The sequence below is a fragment of the Garra rufa genome, chromosome 11 (genome assembly GCF_049309525.1).
Source record: "Garra rufa chromosome 11, GarRuf1.0, whole genome shotgun sequence".
NCBI classification, from domain to species: domain Eukaryota; kingdom Metazoa; phylum Chordata; class Actinopteri; order Cypriniformes; family Cyprinidae; genus Garra; species Garra rufa.
The window spans coordinates 32,576,178-32,594,559 of NC_133371.1; the positions used below are offsets into that span (position 1 = coordinate 32,576,178).

General features: G+C 36.0%; 1 protein-coding gene across 1 annotated transcript in view; it reads left to right on the top strand.

Moving 5' to 3' along the window:
- zfpm1 (zinc finger protein, FOG family member 1) overlaps nt 1-18,382 on the top strand; it is a 111,303-nt gene that overhangs the window by 85,872 nt on the left and 7,049 nt on the right. The window contains exons 4-6 of the mRNA XM_073850422.1: nt 1,065-1,198; nt 16,889-16,991; nt 17,084-17,296. Coding sequence (XP_073706523.1) covers nt 1,065-1,198; nt 16,889-16,991; nt 17,084-17,296 — 450 coding nt within the window. The remainder of the gene's footprint in view (nt 1-1,064; nt 1,199-16,888; nt 16,992-17,083; nt 17,297-18,382) is intronic.

Below are 18,382 nucleotides of genomic sequence, written 5' to 3' on the forward strand. Positions count from 1 at the left end.
ATTATTGGCTTTTTTGTTATGATCCTGATGTGTAATATGCTGTGTGCGCTTCTCACTGGTTACTGATAACTTAATATTAAAAAAAAAGAAAAGAAAAAGGGAAAAAAAAAAGAAAAATTAAAAGTTTCTGTTTATTTATAAAAAAAAAATATAAAATTAAATAGCCACTATCAGTTATTGGCCATAACATGAAATAATTATCAGCTTTTTTGGTCTTATAAAGTTAGAATTTGAATATTGGCGCTTCCCTACTGAAGCAGTAGTAGGGCCCTATGAAATCGGTTTTATTTTTTATTTTTCATCATTTTTTTGTTTTCATTTAAAGTTTTCTGGATTCATTTTTTTTTCTGTTTTAGTTTTTCTAGACTCAGTTTCAATAGTTAAATTAAAAAGCATGTCTAATTAATTGAAATCATGAAACGTACACAATTTAACAGCAATTTATCAAACGTTTAACAAAAATACTTTTTTTAAGGCCCTATGAAATATGTTTTATTTTATTTTTTTCTCAAATGTCTTTCCATTAATTTTCAGAATTCAATTTTAATGGTTTGATTCAATGTTAATAATCAAAAGCATCTCTAAATAAGTGATTTATTTTTTGAAATAATAATTTATCATCATTTTGTTTCCTTTTTTCCTCACAAGAAACGAGCAGTTCTCGAGATTGTTTATGTGTTCATATACTCATATATTGAGATAACAGAGGCTGAAAAAACAGCAAGCGTCACACGCGCTTCAGTATGTGTACTAAACGAAACCATGCGTCTGTGCCATGCGTTACACAGAGACACGTAGAACATGCAAAATTTCATATTTAAATAGTATTTTGTGGTTAAATATATACAAACGCTAGTCCATACCGTGTTTTGATTTAGGTGTACTGATCTACATTTGATTTATTCATACAAAATTGAGCAAATTCCATGACATTCAATTCACGCTATACAGTAAATTCCCTATTTTATGACTAGATTCCATGGTTCCTCCTGCTCTACCTGCTTTTGATTGTTGTCCTGATGTATTTACACTCTTTTATGCCCTGTGTGTCTGTGTGTAAACAGATGATCTTATGCTAAGTGGCAGCGCTGATGACTTCAAGGTCCTGGCCCTCAGGGACCTGTCAGGTGACACCGTGTGGGGTCCGTTTTCTGGCAGCATCCAATCAGGAGAGACCACGGACGGACCTGCCAAAGAGGTCAGCGATCATTTTGGATGTTTGGTTAAGATTGCTATCTCAGCTCATGACATGACAGTTATAATATCCCTGTTAAAAATAACAGTTGAATTAGTAATATCAGTGGACATGTTACCAAATACTGTAGCCTCATGTTGTGTTAGAGTATCAGTCATGTAGTGTAGGTCCATCTGATCATGTGATGTCAGCTCTGGGAGAGGTTTCCTGGCTCGGACCATGTTCTCAAACATTTCAGAGATAACTCAGACCCGTACACATTTACACACACACACACACACAGGCGAAGTTTCTCGCTTGGCTGATTTCCAGAGAAGATGGATCCATAGGAAATATTGCATATGATGCACGTTTTCCAAACTGGTTTGAGTGCGTTTAGGCAAGTGTTCAGTAAAGCGGGAATGAATTTATCACTCACCCCCTTGGCTAACCTATTAAATTGAGGATGAATGGGTGGACGGACGTCTGCATTGCTCTGATTCAAAGTGAGGAGTAATCCATGGGAGTATGGGTGTATGCAAATGGCAACGCATGTCTTGAGCGAGTGTCATCTTTTTCCCCCTGAACTGCGCTCGGCCGTTCCTGCACGAGATTGGCTAGACCCCCCCACACACCCCCCAGACGGACGCTTCTCTTTTATCTCAGCGTGGCGCCATCCTCTTGGACAACAAACCCCAGTGATTGATTTCTACTTGATAGGCTCTCATTTCTAAGATTTCATTTATTATGAGAATTTCTAAGGCCGTGCACCCAGCGCTCCCTCCCCTCCCTGCACCTTTCCTTCACCTCCTCCTAATCTCTCTCCCTTCCTCTTTCTCTCTCTTTAAAAAAAAAAAAATCTTGTTATCGAGGCAGGGCTTTGTTGATGATTTTCGGCTCAGAACTTTCACATTCGCATTCTATCGCGTTTGCTCTCGCTCCGCTATCTCTTCGTTGAAGGAGTGTGTATCTGGCAGAGATAGTGTGTCGAATCTCACATTCCTACGGCATCTCTCGTCGTCCCTCCACATCCTCCTGAGTCTGGAGCTGCTGGGGTCACTGGGCGTCAGGGTCTGTCCTGTCACGGCTGTGCTTGTGTGTTTCTCAGTCTCTGTCGTGATGCATTGGGTTAAAGCAAAGTGTGATATTGTATTCTTTCCAAATACACTTTCATACCCAATTGTGTTTGTGGCCCTGGACAACAAAACCAGTCATAAGGGTCAATTGTCTGAAAGCTGAATAAATAAGCTTTCCATTGATGTATGGTTTGTTAGGATAGGATAATATTTGTTCGAGATGCATCTATTTGAAAATCCGGAATCTAAGGGTGCAAAAAAATCAACTATTGAGAAAATCACCTTTCAAAGTTGTCCAAATCAAAAACTAATCAAAACATTTACGGTAGGAAGTTCTTCATGGAACATGATCTTAATATCCTAGGGATTTTTGGCATAAAAGAAAAATTAGACTGATTTTTAAGACTGGTTTTGTTGTCCAGGGTCACATTTGTTTTGGTCATACTACGCGTGTGAGGAGTTTGTGGGAGTTTGTAACGTTTAAGACGTTATGAGAAGCTGATTATGTAATCCATGATAACTGTCCTGTTCCAACAGATTCTTTAGTATTTATTATGACTTTCGGGTGGCTGTTTTATGTAAATCTTATTATTTGCATCTCTGAAACCATCGTAACATCTTTATCTATTTGATTGCGTCTTTGCTAACCCAAAGACTGGAAAAGTTTGTACGAACTGTCATCACAGTGTTTCCAGAAGGTTAGTTTAGCTCCGAAATCTGATTGGATGAGCTACTTTTGAAGCTTTTGTGAAATAGCCGTTATGCACACACCCATTGACTTTTAAAGAAAATACAGTTACGCCTACGTATACCTATTTGCTTTTCATGTGCTGCCTATGGTACACTACATGTTTAGGCAAATTATACATAAATGTTATAAGGATATTTTTCGACAAAAAAGACACATTTCAAAATATATGAAAGTCTTTGGATTATAGAACGAACCAAGAGACTGTGTGACTTATATGGGCCATTCTACAGAATTGATGTAAACTGCTGTTCCACAACCAAAAAACACATTTAAAAAGCATTTAAGTATTCAAATCTTAGATGTTAAGATCCTTCTTTTATCTGTTAGTAAGCTTAACACATATAAAATAATCATTTATTGAGTACTTTCAATTGGGAGGTGGCTGTCCTGAAAGTATCAACCAAGTATCTTTTTGATTCATTTAAAAAGTTCCGAAAAAATATTTATATTTTTTTATATTAACTAAACCCATACGTTTATAATGAGGAAATATTCCTGTGTCCCCCTTTCTCAAAACTGATGAGAAAGGTCTCATCGTTTTGAGATAAATGTGTTCTAAAGTCTGAAAAATCTGTGTAACTTTAAGGAATGTCACTACCTGTCACTTTTTTCTGCAATTAAGCACACTTTTTGGGAATTATTTCATAACATTTAGTTTTTGTATGTATACCACTGTCACTGCCGAAATATGTCATTGTCATTGTTTCAGTAGTGACAAAAGGGAACACATAATTCTCATATTTGAGGGAAATAAACAACATTTTAGTACAGTTATGCAATTTTTTTTGTATTTTAGTATGTTAAAATTGTATAATGTGATGTGATCGCTACCAAAGCATTACTGTTACTACTGAAAATGTGCACTCACTACAGAAACATGAGATGTTTTGTCAAAAATAAAGTATACTGAATTATCAGCTAAGATGTTATGATAGTTTTTGGTTCAATATATATTCAAACTAATGAATCCTTAAGTTTGAAATCAGTATGATCAAATTTTTGCCTTTTACAATGAAAAAATGGATTCAAAATACAACACATCTCATAAATTACACTTGAAATATTGTTAAAAATGAATTATTGATTTACCTCTGAACAAAAATGTTATAAAATAGAAAGACAATATATTTACAATCTAGATGTAGGCAAAATCTTAATAGGTCAATATGACCCTTCTAATTAAATTATTGTTACTGTGTTTCATAGTTGCAAATTTGGGGAGAGGACAAATATTCCAAAACTTTCTGAAAATACAATATGAGAATTAACTGTACAGTTACTAGAAACGTGTACCTACACATTTTTTGGAAAAAGACGTCAAGACGTTTCCCATATACATTTACATCCACCAAAACCAGTTATTGCAGGAATTATTTGGAAAAGTGAAATGAGCTCTGGCTTATTTATTTTGTTTCCTAATGTTGAAGAGATAGTTCACCCAAAACTGAAAATTCTGTCAATAATTACTCACCCTTATGTTGTTCCAAACCCGTAAGACATTTGTTTATCTTCGGAACACAAATTAAGATGTTATTGATTAAATCCAAGAGCTTTCTGACCATGCATAGACAGCAACGCAACTGACACGTTCAAGGCCTAGAAATGTGTTGAAAAAAGTTGTTATTTTTGTTTTCTTTGCTCACAAAATATTCTCGTAGCTTCATAAAATTACGGTTGAACCACTGATGTCACATGGACTATTTTATCTATTTTTAATCCCTTTCTACCTTTCTGGGCATTAAACGTAGTAGTTGCATTGCTGTCTATACAGAACAATGAACGACGGGTTTGGAACGGTATGAGGTTGAGTATTTAATGACAATAAAAGATCAATAAAAGAGTCATTTTCAGGTAAACTATCCCTTTAATGAATAATATTATGTAATAGTGTAGTGCAGTGTAGTGTCAGCTCTCATTCGTATTTATTGTACAGTAAACATGTAAGGACATGCCACTGATTTCATATAGCCTAGTTTTGTTGTTGTCACAAGCATAACTGTCAGTCAGACTTTTGGTGTTTAAAAAAACATTCGCTAGTTGCAAGTGAGTGCAGAACGACTCCCACTTCCACGTCGCCATTGTTCTTTCCGCTTCGCATCTCCTGTTATTTCGTGGAACGCCGCTCGAAGGCACGATGGTAGCGGGTGGGGAGTTCAAAGCGTTATCATGCACCGAGCGCCTTTTCATCATGTTTTAGAAACAAGCGTCCCAACTAATCCCCCAATAATCTCTCCAGGAGAACTGCTCCGATAAGCCCCGCCACCCACTGCTCTCCAGCCCACTTTTTTTGGGGGAGCCCTGCCCCCCCCCTTTTGCCACCCCACAAAGGACACGTGAAGGTGAGCGCTCTTCATCTTCTCTCCTTTTTCCCCTCTCACCCACCCTTCTTTTTCGCACCAACAGGGTTTGTTTACCCTCATCCCAATCTCTAGTTTATCTACATCTGTCAGTGGAGTGATCTCAGAGAGTCACCCCTCGCTACACATGCTTTTCCCTGAAAGGAATGCATGAATACCCTTAATTATTGCCCCTCTCAATTATCTGCATAATGATAAAAGGGGAAGCAAGTCAGGCTTCAAATGGGAGTCCAATTGAGAGCATCACACATTGGCACCTGTGGACATCTCGGAGGACCTTTCCCTGCTCTCCTCCCAGAGAAGTTCACAAATGTAGCGGACTAGTTTGAAAGATCAAAAGGTGATGTTCAATGTAGAGGGACTGTGCAGAAAATGAGAATTTAACAAAACAGGGATGAACTGTAAAGTGATCCAGAAGGCAAACAGTTTTTTTTGTTTTGTTTTAAAGGAGTAGTTCACTTTCAGAGCAAAAATTTACAGATAATGTACTCACCCCGTTGTCATCCAAGATGTTCAGGTCTTTCTTTCTTCAGTTGTAAAGAAATTGTTTTTTGAGGAAAAAATTTCAGGAATTATCCCCATACTGTATAGTGGACTTCTATGGTGCCTGCGAGTTTGAACTTCCAAAGTGCAGTTTAAATGCAGCTTCAAAGGGCTCTAAATGATCCCAGTTGAGGAATAAGGGTCTTATCTAACAAAACAATCAGTAATTTTCTAAAAAAAAATAAAAAATGTATATACTTTTTAAACCTCAAATGCTCGTCTTGTCTAGCTCTGCCATGCGCATATGTACTCTGTGTATTCCTGTTCAAGACAGTTAGGGTATGTCGAAAAACTCCCATCTCATTATCTCCTCCAACTTCAAAATTGTCCTACATCGCTGTTTTGACCTTCTTTGCACATTCACTTTGTAAACACTGGGTCGGTACTTCTGCAGCGATGTAGGGCGATTTTGAAGTTGGAGGAAAAATTAGATGGGAGTTTTTCGACGTACCCTAACTGTATTGAACCGGAATGAACAGATTGCATGCAGAGCTATACAAAACGAGCATTTGAGGTTAAAAAGTATAGAATTTTTTGGTTTTATTTAGAAAAAAAACAATTTTTTCGCTAGATAAGACTCTTATTCCTCAGATGGGATTGTTTACAGTCCTTTTAATCTGCACTGAAATTGCGAGTTTTAAGTTTATATCTAGCTCTTCTGGCCTTGCAACTCACAATTGTGAGTTTATATTATGCAATTCTGACTTGTAGTTATTTTCTCGCAACTGTGAGTTTATATCATGCAATTCTGAAAAAAATCTGAATTGCGAGATGAAAAAAAAAAAGTCAGTATTGTGAGATAAAAAGTTGCAATTATCTTTTTAAATTTTTGTATTCAGTGGTAATGGTCTTCGATTATATACCTCACTTTATTTTGTTAAATTAATTCAAAATGTATTTTCTTTGTTTGGAGTTGGTAAGATTTTTAAATGATTTTGGCATAAAAGAAAAATTAATCATTTTGACCCGTACAATGTATTTTTGGCTATTGCTACAAATATACCCGTGCTACTTAAGACTGGTTTTATGGTCCAGGGTCACATATGCTGATTTGTTGCTCAAGAAGATTTGTCATTATAAATGTTGAAAACAGTTGTTCTGCTTAATATTTGTGTTAATATTTTACACACAGCAACACACATCACATTGACAACATCACACATTGAGATACGTGTAAAGACGTACGGTTAATGTTTGATCGTCATGTACTTGGATTTGCATGCTTTATGGAGGAGAAAACGACAGAGAGAGATATGATGGGTGGGGAGTGGAGAGAGGAAACCTTCTCCTATCTCCAAGCCCGATCGCTGGCAGATCAGGAGCCCGCTTTCCAAGAGTGCCTCATTTTCAAATCTCTTATCGCACCTTTTTAAGTATCACAGTTTTCCATTTTTACATGTCATTTGCATGCTGCTCATAACACCTGGATGCTGTTTTCTTGGAGGGATGTGTATGTGGAGATGTGCTGCTATGTGCTTTGGGTTCATACGTAGGAGTACACGTGCGTAAGTTCGTTGGGCTGGATGTGTGCGAACGAGGCCTGAAAAAAGAGAACGATGGAGAAAAGGAGAGGGGAAAAAAGGATATGTGTGTGAGAGAGGCGGATGAGAGAAGGTTTCTGATTGTTATCGCCCTTCCTTTTCTTCTCTGTATTTTTGGAGGATTCACACACTGACCTCTTTGTTTGGGACAGTATGAACCCCTTTTCTACCCCCCCCCCCCCCCTTTTGGGAAAGAAACCATTTCCTGTGGAAAGGAGATAGAGAGAGAGGGGTAGAGAGGGATAGGATTGGGAGAAGGAGAAAGCAAGGGGGATGGAAAAGTGAGAAAGGGATGTGTGGAGAGATATGGAGAGGAATAGATAGCGAGAAGGAGATGGAGACAAAGAGTGTGGCGGAGCATGAAAAGAGGGATATGGACAGATGAGGAGAGGGATAAAGGTGGAGATAGAGAAACAGGAACAGAAGAAGATAACGCTGGAGTAAAAAGCAGAAAAATGAGAAAGAAAGAGAAAGAGGATAACTGTTCTGAAGACATACTGTACAGTGGGCATAGTGTTAGTTTTCGTTTTAGTCATAGTTGTTCTTATAACAAACGTGTTAAATGTAGTCAATATTTACTTGTTTTGTATCAATTAGAGTAGTTCACTTTCAGAACAAAGATTTACAGATAATGTACTCACCCCCTTGTCATCTAAGATGTTCATGTCTTTCTTCAGTCGAAAAGAGGAAACTATTTTAGGATTTCTCTCCATATAATGAACTTCTATGGTGCCCCCGAGTTTGAACTTCCAAAATGCAGTTCAAATGCAGCTTTGAAGGGCTCTAAACAATCCCAGCCGAGGAAGAAGGGTCTTATCTAGTGAAACAGTTGGTTATTTTCTAAAATTTTTTTACAATTTTTATACTTTTTAACCTCAAACACTCGTTTTGTCTTTCTCTGTGTGAACTCTTTGTATTCTGGTTCATGACAGTTAAACTCCCATCTCATTTTCTTCTCCAACATCCTACATCACTGTTTTACCTTTTTTCGTAAAGGGCGTTTGACCTCCTTTGCTTGTTCACTTCATAAACACTGGGTTGGTACTTCTGCAGCAATGTAAGATGATTTTAAAGTTGGAGGAGAAAATAAGATAGGAGCTTTTCGACATACCCTAACTGTCATGAACCGGAATACTCAGAGTTCATGTAGATCTAGACGAGACGAGCATTTGTGCTTAAAAGTATATAAATTGAAATTTTTTTTTAAGAAAATAAATGATTGTTTCGCTAGATAAGACCCTTCTTCCTTGGTTGGGATTGTTTAGAGCCCTTTGAAGCTTCATTTAAACTGCATTTTGGAAGTTCAAACTCGGGGGCACCATAGAAGTTCATTATATGGAGAGAAATCCTAAAATGTTTTTTTTTAATTGTGTTTTCCTCAAAAAACATTATTTCTTTACAACTGAAGAAAGAAAGACATGAACATTTTGGATGACAAGGGGGTGAGTACATTATCTGTACATTTTTGTTCTGGAAGTGAACTACTCCTTTAATGTCCATTGTACTTTGAATGAAGTTGCTATACTATTAATCCATAATATTTTAGTTCAATCAGGGCTGTGACTGATAATGTTAATAACTGAATGGGCCTGCAACAGTTCCAGCAGAATTCATGTAGGATCCAGTATAATGAATTCAATGTAATTTATGTCAGAAAAGAGGCCCAGATTTCCTGATTATGGTCCTGTTGATTATGTCCGAAATTATGAAAATCGTATCAGACCAAATTCTATGTCAGTTGCTAAAGACATTTTTTTAATTTTCTGTGTTTTAGAGATTTAGCTGTTACACTACATACAGTACATTGCAATTGAACATTCTTACTAGCATTTAACTTCAAGTTCAAGTTCATTGTCTGTACAAATGTAAGTTGTAATACTAGGTTAAAGGATTAGTTCACTCCTGAATTTGAATTGTTTTGATAATTTACTCATCCCATGTCATCCAAGATGTTCATGTCTTTCTTTCTTCAGTCAAAAAGAAATGAAGGTGTTTGAGAAAAACATTGCAGGATTTTTCTCTATATAGTGGGCTTCAATGGAGATCAGTGGGTTGAAGGTCCAAGCTGCAGTTTCAATGCAGCTTCAAAGGGCTTTGCATGATCCCAGCCAAGGGGTAAGGGTCTTATCTAGTGAAACAATCAGTCATTTTCTAAAAACAAATACAAATTTATGTACTTTTTAACCACAAATGCTCGCCTTGCACGTGTGACCTTTCCAACATAATAACTCAATGCATGAAACCAAGCTAGTGCGAGATGAGCATTTGTGGTTAAAGAGTATATATGTTTTTTTTTTGTTGTTTTTTTTAAAATGATAGATGGTTTTGCTAATTAGAACACTTATTCCTCGGCTGGGATTTGAAACTGTAATTTGGACCTTCAACCCTTTGGCTCCCATTGAAGTCCACTATATGTAGATTAGAGGTGGAAAATCTTTATTCAAAGGATCCTGAAAGTATTTCTTTCCACAAAAATAATAAGCATCACAACATTGATAATAATGAGAAATGTTTCTTGTGCACCAAATCAGCATATTAGAATGATTTCTGAAGGATCATTTGACACTAAAGACTGGACTAATGGTGGCTGAAAATTCACAGAAAATAAATTAAATTTTAAAATATATTAAAATAAAAAACAGGAAAAAGTATTATTTCCATTATTTCTTTGTGTGTTTGTCTTATATTTTTGTTGAATTCTACTGGCGATTTATCTTTTCCATCTCATATTCATTATCACAAAGTCAACAAACACTTTTCTTCAGCAATTTCAGTGCACTGAGACAATTAACACTGAGTGGGCGCTTCTGTTAACAAAGGCTGTTTTATGACCCACCACAGCTTTTTTTTTCCACTTCTTACAAGTATTGCATCACAGACAACTGCAGGATTACGCATTGTAAGACGCATACTGTCATATCTTGGGCAAACACCTTTTAAAACCTTGTTCCACGCTATCATAATGAGCATCGCTTTTAGTATGTTTGCACACTGCATTAAACATTTACATGTGAAGCATATGGAGTGTACGTTCCAGAGACGCACAAATGACTTCTAAGAATGTCAGAAAGACCGGCCTGTCCTTTGACTGCCTGCAGATGAGTTCAGTCAATTTGATGGGTTTTAATTGGCTCCATAAACCTGGATGGATTTGACTCGAGGGGTCATACTGTAGGGTCACCAAGAGATACGGTCCTGTTTCTCTCTTTAAAGCAGGCGGCGAAAGATATATATTTTTTTTTCTCAGAAAGGAGACGTGCAAAATGAGACACGAAAATCGTCCAAGAATCATTTGCATTCAACTTTTATCAGAGCGAGAGGAGGGTGTTTTTAAAAACGATAACGCTGCGAGCTGCACACACCAGGCTTGACTGTGGAAGTGTGTTTAAGGTCTTGTGGTATGAAGATGGTGGTGCACAAGTGTGTTTGTGTACGTGGAAAGGTGCATCTACCTCTTTTCCTGATGGCGTGCACGTGTAAGGAGGAGGGAGGGAGGGAGGGGGCTGGTTAATATCAGACCAAATAATTAGATTCGCTATCAGGGCGGCGGCAGCAGTGCGGGGATCAGGCAGATTAAAGCACGGCCGTCGTCATTAATATTCATGAGGGAGCAGGGCTCGGACGAGGGGGCTTAGACTGTTCCTCAAAGCTCCGTACTCGGTGGGGCTTAAAGCGCCGCTCTCAAAGTACCCTAGTTCCTCATGCGTCAGGGGGTGGGGGGTATATTCACCAACACCAGGGTTACACTCTAAAACATGTGGTGTACTTCCTATACGATAGTCTTCTTTCTAATTTTCACGCTGTCTTTCAAGCACCCAAACAGAGGTGGCATGATGACATGTTGCTTGCATTTTCAGGCTTGTTTCAAGAAGAATGCATCTTGTTTTCAAACTTTGAGTCATTTGGCATTTTAACACTTGGTTTCAACTCAAGCCTGATTTGCGAGTAGTATTATATGATGTTCAGATACATTTGTGACCCTGGACCACAAAAACCAGTCATAAGGGTCCATTTTTTCACCTGAAAGCTGAATAAATAAGCTTTCTATTGATGTATGGTTTGGATGATAGGACTATATTTGGCTGAGATACTACTATTTGAAAATCTTGAATCTGAGGGTGCAAAAAAAATCACTTTTAAAGTTGTCCAAATTAAGTTCTTAGCAATGCATTTTACTAATCAAAAATTAAGTTTTGATATATTTACGGTAGAAAATGTACAAAATATCTTCATGGAACATGATCTTTACTTAATATCCTAATTATTTTTTGGCATGAAAGAAAAAGCAATAATTTTGACTCTTACAATGTATTTTGGCTATTGCTACAAATATACCTGTGCTACTTAAGACTGGTTTTGTGGTTCAGGGTCACATTTAAGCAATTGTTCTTCATTTGGCTGGTAACTTAACCCTCTACAATGCGAGTAAACCACTCATATGCGACTGAATCTTCACTCTGGGTGACTAAATTATGTCTAACATTAGCCATTGGCTAATAAATTCATAAATTTTACTCCCCAGTGTGATTTGGAGGCTAAGTGTAAGTTTAGACCAGATATATTTTAGCACTCGCCAAACACTTCCGTTTCACATTCCGTCAAGCGATCTATGCTATTTTTCAATTCATCGCCTGTATTTGATGTACCATTAACTCTAAAAAGTGCGAAAGTGCGCGACTCGTCGCTTTGCCAAAAGCACTGTTTCTCTCACACGCAAAGAATCAGGGATGTTGCATTTTCCTGTCAAAATAACAGAGTTCATTTGGAATTCTTCAGATTTTAAGAACAACCATAAGATATTGCCGGTTTCTCCATTAGTGGGCGGGACTAATGAGCAAATGGCGATCTCATTGGCTGGCGCTCACCTGTTATCGTCCCCATTTTGTTTTGAGCAAATCAGTTCGATCGAATGTGATGAGACAATGTAATTAATATTCATGAACTCAGAAACTCATTAGTCCTCAGTGCGTTTTATATTGTTATTAGTAGTGGAATTCATAGTATTATTATAAATTCATCAGTATTATTGTTAGTCTCCCCCCCCTTTTGTTTACAGAATGATGACCAACAATATCTTAAGCACCACCACCAGTCCTAAATTTAGTAGTAATATGACAAAATGACCCTGGACCACAAAACCAGTCAGAAGTAGTAGGTATATTTGTAGCAATAGCCAACAATACATTGTATGGGTCAAAACTAATGATTTTTCTTTAATGTCAAAAATCATTAGGATATTAAGTAAAGATCTTGTTCCATTAAGATACTTTGTAAATTTCCTACTGTAAATATATCAAAACTTAATTTTTTATTAGTAATTTGGACTTAATTTGGACAACTTTGAAGACGATTGTCTCAATATTTAGATTTTTTTGCACCCTTAGATTCCAGATTTTCAAATAGTTGTCTGTCAGCCAAATATTGTTCTATGCTAGCAAACCATACATCAGTGGAAAGCGTATTTATTCAGCTTTTAGATGGTGCATAAATCTCAATTTTGAAAAATGTGCCCTTATGACTGGTTTTGTGGTCCAGGGTCACAAATATGAATTCATACATGGTCACCAAGATTTAAATCCTGATGATTAAAGTTCTATCATTAAATATAGTATGTCAGTCTGGCGAGTAAAATAAAAAATTTACTAGCCAATGGCCTTTCAGTTGACGATGTGTGTGTAGAGGGGTGCAGTTTATTAGTAACATTACATGATTTAAATTAAATTGTAAGAATGATGGTTTGGCCCTCATGGATGTGGCGTGTAATGGCTTTTTCCTCACTAGAAATTTTAGAAATGATTGGATACCAAAATTTTGTTTTGTTTTCTCCAGAACACACATTTTTAATACTGAGAAATGCAGTTTGATGGCCTAAGTTTTTTCCAGTTTACCCACCTTTGGCAGGTACACAGCAAAAAATGGTGTCTTAATGAGTTTTTAATGATTCTGTCTTCCAGTTCAATGTCTTAAAATGCAAGAAACAAGCTAAATTTATTTGAAAAGCAACACTTGTTTTTAAACTTGGTTTTAGAGAATGTATTGTGGATATAATTGTTTTGTCTTACTGTACTAGTAGATTTTTTTCCACACTGAATACACTTGTTTAAAAAAAAAGTACATTTTCAAAATATTTCAAGGATTTTTAGATGATTAATTAAACAAAAAATACATGTCAAGTATGTTTTTTTTTTTGCACACATTTATGTTGTTTACTTCGTTGTTCATCAGTAAAAACTGCTTCTTGGCAATTTTCCAATCAACAGAAGAGCTGGGGCAACTCAAAATTATTGCACAGGACAACAAAAGAGCTCAAGACCGCACATGTCTGGATTTTACACTAGGAGTGTACAGTTTTTTTCACATCTCACCACATGGAGTTCAGAAGCAAAAACATTTGCTTTTCCAGATAAACTTATGAGGAAGAAATTTCCAACGGTTAGAAGATATGCGTCACAACCGATGTTACCTTTTGTTGTCTGGAATCACTTGTGATGTGTCTAGTCACCTGGCCACTCCTTTATTTAGGACATCATGTAAAACTAAGGACCCGATTTGATTGTCTTGATCGTTTTGAACCGGTTCCTGTTCGCTATTGACAGCGGGTCACAACCGTTTACATCTTCACTTACTCCCCGTGTGCATCTGCACATGCAGATCTGTCTGTGTGTCAATATATGTGTGTGTGTGTGTGTGTGTGTGTGTGTGTGTGTGTGTGTGTTTAATTAGAGAGCGCGTTTGTCTGGAAGTGTTTTGTCAAAGGCGAGGGCTGACCAGGCTGCCCTCTCCTTTTGTGAAGCTTAAAGTCGAGTCGTGTTAAATGAGTCTGAAACAAATTAGCAGAAGCACGCAGCACTTATGCCACAGACGGCTCCAGCATTGGGTTTCAAATTAAAACAAAAGGAGCCCTATCTCCTTATCAGCACTAGTTCCCCATGAAATACAATACGGACTGTATCTTCAGGCAAGAACAGACAGAATTAGAAAGAAACCCTTCAGCTGTCCTCCTCTGCGGCCCATCTCTTCCCCTCATCCTCTCGACTGGTGGCTTTTTATCCTCCGTTACACACTTGAACTAATGTCTTTTCATTTTCTCCTGTCTTTAAACTTGATTTGGTAGCATGTCAGGGATAGAAGGACTAGTCTCCCCAAGGGCAAGTCTTTAACTTAGTGTAGCCGAGTGAATGAACGAGAGGGAAGCGTTAAATGTCAGGCTGTTGTTGAACTGGCTCTGCTGAAATGCTGCCACCTAGTGGAACAGATCAGTCACCTAAAAGAGACTTCTGTGAATTTCAGCTTGAAAATCAACCTTTCTGTTTGTTATCAGCTTTATAAAATGCCTTTGTTATGGCTGGTTTGAGACCAAGTTTATCAGTCATTCTGAATTGGGTGTGTTTCCTAATAAACCGTTTAACGTATGCTTTGGCAAAACAATGAAACGATTGTGCGAAAAAGTCCAGGTGTGTTTATTCGGATATTTGCCAGCTTTCTATTACACACCTCCATCTTTGCATACTTTGGTGGGTTTGCGGAAAATTTTCCATTGAAATGGATCTGCTGTACCCGCATGATATTCCCTTACCAACCTCCAGGCTTTCTTGGGGTTTTTCAGGTTTTCTTACCCTGTCCCCTAGGTCTTTGTGTTTTTTTTACCCTTTTAAAAGCCAAATTATTAAAAACTATTTATTGGTCAGGAGTTCTAGTTCTATATGATATTGAAAGTTAAAAGAGGCATGCTGGATGCTGAATTTTAATGGCATGGTATCAGGAAGAAGGGATTAAATGTGAATGTGCTTTTTGTATTTCTTTGAACACAACATAAAGCCATTTCTTAAGCTGAAAAAAATGTCACAGTGTTCTCGCAGATAAACAGGTGGTTGTCTCTTGGAAAGTGCAATTCAAAAGCAGTTTTGTAGTGAATAGACAGCTGAAAATGTATGGGAACAGACTACATCAAGCCAAGAAATTAGTAGTGGTCAAACAAAAAGGGCTTTTTTTAGTGGCTAAAGTGTTACCCTATGAAATCTTTTAATTATTCAAAAAAAATTGAAATTTTTTTAATTATTCACCATTATGTATATTGTTAATATATATTATATTAATGGATTTTTTTTTGTCTTTTTTTCTTTTAGATTTACATTTGGCAGTGTCTAATTCCACATGATCTGATTTCTACTTTTTTGTTTATTGCATATTTTTACATTTAAATTTATTCAAGAACATTAGTAATTTGTCACAGAATTACCATTAACATGAAATAATTATTGGCTTTTTTGTCTTATCAGTTAGAATTGTAATATATACTGCTTCCAATAAACTGAGGCAATAATAGGGCTCTAGGAAATCCATTTAAGATTTTCCCAAATTCCATTTTATTTATTTTTTCAAATTCCATTTTTTTCCCATTTCAATTTTTCTGGATTTCCTGTTCAATTTTTTTTTTTCAATGGTTAAATTAAACTGTATTAATCAAAAAGAATCATGAAACTTACACAATTTAACTACAATTTATTAAAAGTTGAACAAAAATAAAATTTTAAAGCTCCTATGAAATATATTTTTTCCTCTTAAATTCAGTTTTATTTTTACCAAATTCTGTTTAACATTCATTTTTCAGGATTCCATTTTAATGGTTTCATTAAATAATAATTATAATAATAATAATACTCAAAATCATCTGGGTTAGTATAAAAAATATGAAATTAATTTTATATTTTTATATAAAAAGATTTTATATTAAAAAATACTATTTAATTAATTTATTTTTTTCTTTAAATTTTTTCTGCTACATAAATTCTGGTAAATAATTTTTCTGGTAAATATAATTGTAAAAAAAAATTACAATAAATTGCATTAGTAGTAGTACTATTATTACATCAAGTAATATTTCTGTCACAGTTTCTTCAAGTTAAACTGGGTTGCTGTGAAGAGTTTAGATTTCTGTTTGTATATGATATGTCAATATTATTATTTATCTCAAAAAATATTATTTTATGTCTTCTTTAACAGGAAAATGTATGTGGTTTTTATTTTGAAATGTGGAATTGTATTTTACAAATAAACATAAGTTTTCGTGTCTTAAAAATAGCACTCAGGCAATTTTAAAATAAACTACTCAAATATATTTGTAGGGAAATTATCTGTTGAGAAGTTATTTCTGTATTTTACACATAATGGATTTGACTTCCGGATTAAGATTTGAAAGCAAATCATTCCAGCATATCGACAGGTAATTGCATATTGACAAAGTCCTTTCATACATATAAAAGATGCAAATGAATCCATCTTAAAAAAAAAAAACATGAGAAAACCATAAATAGCTTTCATTTTAATATACCTCTGTGTTAGATTTGCTGAAAGTGTTGCACCTGCTCTAGAGTCTTGCTCTAAATCTGTGCTCTTTTAAAATCACATGGCTGACCTTCTTTCTCTTTCTCTTTGTGTGTGTTTAGAGGCCTGTAATGTCTCTGGAGTGTGAGGAGGCGGACTGCTGGCTCAAAAAGATTCCTGTGACCTCAAACCCTGCAGAGTCAAACTGCACCATCTACAATCAGGGTACAACAGCAAAACACCCTCTCATGCACCTCTCACGGTGCTGTTGGGCACTATTGGATGGAGAGTCCAACAGTTACTGTTTGATTTTACAGGAGGAGCGTTATTCTGTAAGCTGACACAGGAGCTGTCCAGTGGAGATGCACTTCTGGCAACACTGTCCTGCTCCGCTGTAGATCAGTCGGCGGCGACCCAGAGCGTGCGGGTGAAGGAGGAGCCTGCGTACCCCGCTGCTCTACACTCGGAGATCCAGCTCCTCCCTCAACAGGCTGGCATGGCTGCCATCTTAGCAACTGCTGTCGTTAATAGTGAGTCACTGCTTGCTGATAAACACAACATGTCTACACAGTTTCTTGCATTTTTCTGAGTGTGTTTACATCTGTGATTAGGGATGGTGAGCCGTGTTTGTGCATATGTGCGTAAATTGTGATGCATAATGCGTTATAGATTACAATGCACGTTCAAGGTTTAAAGTTATTCAGTTATGCTTTTACAAAAAGTACAAATATATTAACATAAAAAAATCAAATAAGTAAATATACTACCAGTCAAATGTTTTTGAATAGTAACATTTTTAATGTTTTTTAAAAGAAATCTCTTCTGCTCAGCAAGTCTGCATTTATTTGTTCCAAAGTACAGCAAAAACTGTACATTTTTTAGATATTTTTACTATTTATGTAATTTATTCCAGTGATTTCAAACCTGATTTTTTTAGCATCATTACTCCAGTCACATGATCTTTCAGAAATCATTCTAATATTTTGATTTGCTGCTCAAAAAAAAAAAATTAGTTATTGTATTTTTATTATGAAAACAGCCAGGTAGAGTTTTTTTCAGGTTTGTTTGATGAAAGGTCAGAAGGACAATATTTATCTAAAATAACAATGTAACATTATAAATGTCTTTGTCATCACTTTTGATCAATTTAAAGCATTCTTGCTAAATAAAAGTATTAATATCTATAATTTCTTAGAATGAATTCTGAAGGATCATTTAACACTGAAATAATGATGCTGAAAATTTAGCTTTGATCACAGGAATACATTAGATTTTAAAATGTATTCAAATAGAAAGCAGTTATTTTAAATGGTAAAAATATTTCACAATATTACTGCTTTTGCTGTATTTTCGAATAAATAAATGCAGGCTAGGTGAGCAGAAGACAGTTCTTTGAAAAATGTTACTGTTATAAAACTTTTGACTGGTAGTGTACATTATTACATCATTACTGACTGATATAGTTTTGTATGTTACTTAAATGTGACCCGGGACCACAAAACCAGTCATAAGGGTCAATTTTTTGGAAGGTTTGTTAGAATAGGACAATATTTGGCCGAAATACAACTATTTGAAAATCCGAGGGTGCAAAAAAAAAGTTTTTAGCAATGCATATT